The following is a 6,342-nucleotide window of genomic DNA, read 5'->3' as shown; positions in this document are numbered from 1 at the left end:
CTGGGCTCGTGACGGGGCGGCGTGATTGGATGAAGTGTCGCCGGCTCGGGGGCCCCGCGCCCGGATTGGTGGGTTTGGCGAGGGAAGGGGCGGGGCGAGTCGCCTGGGACACGGGGCTGGGGGCGGGGTCGGCTCCCGGAATGGTCGGTCGGGCGCCTCCATCTTTCCGCCCCGCGCCCAGATGGCACAAAGGGGCAGCGCCGACCGGCCGCCGGCCTGAGCGGGGGACGAGCCCGGCACCGCCCCGGTAGGTCCCGCGACCGCAGGCGCCGAGTGGGAGCCGCTCAGGGCCGGGAGCGGGGGCTGGCGACCCCACCCCGGGGGGAGATGCTGAGGGGAGAGGGGCACTGCGAGCCCCCCTCAGGCGTGGGGCTGGGCGGCTCCGCGGGGCCGGCCCGGGCTGGGCGCTCCCCTGGGGAGGGGCCTTTCCGGGGGGGGGCTCCTCGGGGACTCCTGGGAGGAGGGGTGGGGGGCCCCCGGCTCACCCCGGGGTGGGGGGCCCAGGGGGCGGGGCTGAGGGACCCCGGGGGGGGGCTGGGCCCGGGGGGGGGTCTCCCGGCCCCGGGGGAGATCCCAGGCACGGGGAGGGGGCTGGCCCGGCTGGAGGCGGCCGAGAGTTGCGGGGCCGGCTGGGGTAGCGGGGGGTTCTGGGGGCAGGCTCGCCCCGCCTCGGCGGGGGGGTCTCGTTAGCAAAGGGCCCGGCCCCTGTGGCCTGGGGGGGCACCGGGCTGTGGAGCGGAGCGAGGGTCGGGGGCCGGTTGCCCCCTCCCGGCAGGCGAAGGGGCTGCGGGCGGGGCAGTCGGCGCCGACCGCCTGGCCGTGGTGCCGGGCTCCCGGTTCGCCCCCGGCGGGGCGCGCTGCAGGTGCCTGGTTTGACTCGGGACGGCGGGGCGGGGGGGGAGACCAGAGCTGCGTCCTGGGCAACCCTGATCTGCTTCTACTCTGGGGAAGTCACGGTTGTAAATGCGGAGGCTGTACCACTGCCTTAGTAAGCGCGGGGAGTAAGGGAAGGTGGATTGTTGCAGTGAAGTTGGGCGTCCTCTTGTTTGCAGACCCCGCTTCCTGTCTCTCCCATACTTGGCAGTGGACTTTGGTGTGGCTCTGTCTAACGTGCGAGGGTTGCTGTGTCCTTCTGGATTTCTGGTCCTGCTCGATAGATGCATCCTTGGCAGTATTTGTAAAAGGCCGCTCTGAAGTAGAGTAGGAGGTAGACCGGCCTAAAGGTAATGACAGGTGTCAGAGGAGCAGCCGTGTGAGTCTGTATTCGCAAAAAGAAAAGGAGGACTTGTGCCACCTTAGAGACTCCAATAAATGCTCAGATAAATGTGTTAATCTCTGAGGTGCCACAAGTCCTCCTTTTCTTTTTGCATAAAGGTAATGGAGTGCCAGATATGGCCAGAGGGTCTCCGTATTATACATGCAGTTGTATCTAAATCAACGTAGATCTTGCTGTCCTCTCCCAGGTAGAAGTCAGAGAGACTACTTGTGTGAGGAAAACGAGCAGGAGCAATGTCTATATTAAAAAAAATAAGAAGTGAGACCAACAATATTTGGGGCTGTATCCGTACTCCCATGAGTAATCCTTACTCGTGCAAGTAGTCCTGTTGCTTCCAGTGGAGCAACTTGCATGACTAAAGTTATTTGTGTATTAAAACAAATGAAAAAAGGACCCTTTACTTTTTTGTTTTTTAGTAGCATATGATGTCAAGGCCCTGACTCTGCAAGCACTCAAAACATATTTAACCTTATTCACACCAGCTGTGCTTAAACATAAAAGCGTGCTGTAGTGCTTTGGTGAATTGGATGCCAAAGTGAATCGGCTGCTATTTTTTTAAAGTAATTCAGCCAAAAAGGTGAATTTAAAAATGAAAATAGAACTTGCCAAAAAAATCCACAAACCAGGCTGCAGGTGACATCGAGCACAAGAATAAATGTTAACTTATTAACAGCATCATAGACTTACTTCCTAGTTCACAAAAAAAGCCCTAATACATTGGGTTGCAATGAGTTCTCTGTTATGTATAATATGACAGAATGATTGTTTTAATCCAGGATTCCTTCTGGGAGCCGGAAAAACCCAGAAGGCTTTCAGAGTCTATAATTTATTTTAAAATCAATGGGAGAATCTCCTGAAGTCAGACACTTTTTAAACAGTGTGTGGCCCACTCTCTGGCTAAATATAAAACAAATTTTCTTGCTTATGTTACAGAAAACATCTTCATAAACCGACTAAAAATTCAAGATAAAATTTATTTTTACTACTATTTTACTTTGTTTTTCTCTTAGCTTGGAAAATTACAATGAACTAGTCCGTTTAATCTTTTCTATTAACATGCTACCACCATTCTATATTAATTGCAAATGTTACATACAGAAGGTCATTTCTTAAGACTTTTGTTAATCATGGAAACATTTCAAATTGGGCTTGAGGGTTTTTAAATTTTTTTTTATTTAGTCTTTTTTTTTTGTTAAGGTGTTTTGTTTTTTTAACAAAGCTTATATCTTGAGCCATATTTCAATTGGTGTATATATTCTGTACCTATTATAGCCTTATTAGGTGGTACACACACAGATCAGTTGTTTTTATTTTGCTTTTAAAGATTTTTTTTTTTCTTAGCAGCTTCACCAGATGCTGCATTTTGTGTGTGTGGATAGGTGGTAGTAAATAGAATGGGACACATTGAAAAGTAACCTGGAAAGAAGAAATTAAGTGTGCACTCTTCTCCCCCCCCCCCACCCCCACTGCTTTGGGATGTTTGGAGAAGACTAGAAATATTTTGGGTATTTTTTTTTTTAAATCTATGGTGTTTTATTTACATGAGCTATTCAGTTCTTGTCTTCTTCACCCTGGAAGACTCTGGTCACTGGAGAAGTAGTGACTTATAAGGGACTGAAAAGTGAGCAATAGAGGACAGGGAAGGGACTCTTAGTCTCAGTTCAAAACTCTGATTTTTAATACCTAACTCCAGTGTTGAATAAACACTTGGGAGAAATAATATCCTTGTTAGATCTTGAATGCTCCCACTGCTGCCTCTCTTAAATGTTGAGAGAGAGAGAGCTCATGAGATGGGACATCTTCTGAGATCCCCAAGAAGTCCTCCAGGAAAAACCAGAAGAGACTATGTTGCAAGTACACACCCTGAAATACTGGTACAGGCCACTGCTGGAGACAGTATACTGGGCCAGATGGACCAGGGTCTCACCCAGTATGGCAACTGTTAAGTCCTTATGTTGAAACTTCTTGGGTTGGGGGAGAAACTCGTTCAGTCCTTCTTGTTTTCTTCATACATCATATTAAATAAAATGGACAGAAATGTAGTGGATTTTTTGTAAATAATTTGCAGGCCACCTTTCATACAGCAGGAGTTTTTTATTATTTGTATTACAGTAGTATGTAGAGGCCCGAGCCAAGATGAGGACTCCCAACTGCGGTAGCTTCTATATATAGCCATAGCAAGAGTCTGAGAGGGTCCCTGGCCTGAAGAGCTTACAGTCTATATGGACAAACACAGGCGCTGGGTGGGAGAAAAGACATCGTCATTGCCATTTTAGAGATCAGGCACAGAGAGTTCAAGTGTCTTGCCCAAGGCCGCACAGGTAGTCTGTGGCAGAGCCCACTCCCTAACAACAAGACCATCCTTCCTCTTGAGACATTTTAAGATATTCCCCTTGAATTAACAGGAGATTGAAATTCTTCTGATGTCCTCCTTCTGAGCCAGTAGTCAGTTTTCCTGTTGTTTAAGAATGTAATTGGTAATTATGTTCTACCCCATCCCCCCATGTTGTCACTTCAGTGTTTGTTTTGCAGGACTAAGATTGGAGGTTCTAGACATTACCTACATTCTGTGTTTAGGCAATTGTCTGACAACTTACAGTGCAAACTTCTAACTGAGCCAGCTCTGAATTTCTTTCAACAGTGTTATCAAAATCTTTCACACATCCAAAACTGTTTCAGCATATTTTATGCATCCATAATACATTAGTCATACTACCTAACTGGAGAATTACCATTGTAATACTGTATATCCTAGCGTGATTCACAGGGGTATGGCATTTATTTTTGTTGGTACAAATTATTTTAATTCTCATTTTAAGTAGATTTCCTTGTAATAAATGTAAAAGCTACATCAATAAGATATTGTTTTATTATTTTAAAAAGTTACTACAGTACTAGTAGAAAAACTTCTCCTCTGGGTTTTAATACATGGACAGAATGTTGAGTGAAGAATTTAGTTTTTTCAGCTAGACAAGTTTTAAAAATAGTCCATTTAGAAAGAATAAATATTTAATCCCCCCTCTTACTCAAATTTCCAGCCTCTAATATTTGCTGCCTGAGGGAAAGATTATCCCAAACCCCGAATTGTTTTTCCTTCTTCAATTGAATGTCATCTGCAACTGATCACAATCTTTTTTCCGAGTCCTCTTTCTATGAACTTTCTCCTCACTCATAGGAGTAAGTTCCTCTATTGCTGGCCAACTCGGAAACTTTCACATTTCTGTTTTACTGTGCCTGCATCTCTCTTGCTCACAGGACTGGGGTTTGCTGTATTTCCTGTCACTGTTATGCATTTCTGAAACATAGGTGTGTCCTTCTCTCTGCACCTCTTCAGGCAAGGGCTGAGCCAAAACACTTTCTGACTGCCCCATCGTGCTGGATGTGATTCATCCTTGCAGCTGCCATGAAACCTTCATGTTCCCGTAATCCTTCCCACTTGCTAAAGGAACCTGATTCTAAAAATGTGTTGGTCATTTCAGCTTAACTCAAACATTTACTTAAAAGAGAAGCCAGCTTTTACCCCTTTGCTGTATCTGAAAGCTGGTTTTTGGAAGCAGTGTCCTGTTTTATCAGGATTCATGTTGAATAGCTTGGTAATGCTGGAGTGTGTCAACAGGAGAACTAAGTTAGCCTTTTAAACATTCTGTCACACAGAGGACGATACTATCCAAATATTAAGTTACACTAGCACGAGAAGAGAAGCAATCCCTTCCTCCCAAGATAATGAGAGCCGTGAGGCCTAAATATTTAGTAAAACGTTTGGGAGAGAACAGTGACAGAAGAATCTCACGCTTTTTTAAAGTTACATTTTGGTAGCCCTGGGGATTGATATCCTTCATTTATCTGCACATGAGATACAGCATGGGCATGAAAGACACAGAAGGCAATTGTCCTGCACTGGTGAGACCTTGTCTGGAGTACATAAGCCAGTTCTGGGCGCTACACTTTAAGAAAGCTCTGGGCAAACTGGAGAATGTCCAGCGGAGGGCAACAAAAATGATAAAAGGTTTGCAAAACCTGACCTATGAGGAAAGGTTGAAAAAACTGGGCATGTTTAGTCTTGAGAAAAGAAGACTGCAAGGGTCCCTGTTAAGTCTTCAAATATGTTCAGGGTTGCTCTAAAGAGGATGGAGTTTACTTCTTGTCCTACCTTCAGTGGACATGGAGAACATCATCAGATTAATATATAGTAAGGGAAATTTAGGTTAGATGGTAGGAAAAGTGTTCTAACTATTAGGATAGGTAAGCATTGGAATAGGCTTCCAAGGGACATTGTTGAGTCCCCATTGTTGGATGTTTTTAAGAACTGGTTAGACTAAAACACCTGTCAGGGATGGTCTAGGTATAGTAGGTCCTACCTCCGTGCAGGAGGGTGACGTAGATGTCATCTTGAGGTCCCTTCCAGCCCTACATGTTAATGATTTATCCACACAGGATATACGCAGTCAGCGGTGACAGGACAAGATTTCCTCACACTGCCCCACCAATGAGTGTCAACCCTGATCTGGCATAATATCAGTAAAGCCAACTTAAAACAAGAAATAGGAATGACCACCATATGCACAAAACATTAGTCTCATACCCCCAACTTCCTCCTTTTACTTCTCTCGACTGCTGCCTTCTCTCCCTATCATGTCTAACATGAGACCGGATCCCTCAGCTCCTACTCACTCCTGACTTCAATGGGATTACTCATGAGAAAGGTTTGAAGGATTTTAAACCCCAATACTGCAGTGAGCTCTGCATAACTAGATGCCTGAACCCATGTGGAGCTCCACTGATGGGATCGAGGTCCAAAATTGTAAGCGCTATGAGCAGGGTCTCAGTCTCTTCTCTTTCTGTAAAGCACTAATGATACTGCTAACCAGGGATCAGATGTGATGAATCCAATTGTGATATGGAAACTAAACCCTGACCTGCAGTGTTGGGACTTTTGAATGTTGAGGCCATGTCCTTGTAGAATCGGGGCCTAGCAATGAATGAATGGATGGGTGAATTTTTTTTTTTTTAAGAAATATAAGAATTTGAGCCAGTTGTTATGGAATCTCTGAAACACGTCACTCAGT

At 45.9% G+C, this 6,342-nt stretch overlaps 1 protein-coding gene across 6 annotated transcripts in view; it reads left to right on the top strand.

Moving 5' to 3' along the window:
- The first annotated feature begins 107 nt into the window (after positions 1-107).
- RSPRY1 (ring finger and SPRY domain containing 1) overlaps positions 108-6,342 on the top strand; it is a 55,315-nt gene continuing 49,080 nt past the window's right edge. For 2 of the 6 annotated variants that reach the window (XM_048816568.2, XM_048816565.2), the window contains exons 1-2: positions 131-247; positions 1,053-1,223. Coding sequence is in view for 1 of the 6 variants with exons in the window: in XM_075118331.1 (XP_074974432.1) it covers positions 141-247 (107 nt within the window). In the remaining 5 variants the exon portion in view is untranslated. Of the gene's footprint in view, positions 248-1,052; positions 1,224-6,342 lie in introns of all 6 variants that reach the window. The other 4 variants (XM_075118330.1, XM_048816566.2, XM_048816567.2 and 1 more) reach the window with 3 other exon arrangements.

This window comes from Caretta caretta, chromosome 12, assembly GCF_965140235.1.
Source record: "Caretta caretta isolate rCarCar2 chromosome 12, rCarCar1.hap1, whole genome shotgun sequence".
NCBI lineage: Eukaryota > Metazoa > Chordata > Testudines > Cheloniidae > Caretta > Caretta caretta.
The sequence above is the reverse complement of the archived record's forward strand: the minus strand, read 5'-3'. Positions and strand labels throughout refer to the sequence as shown.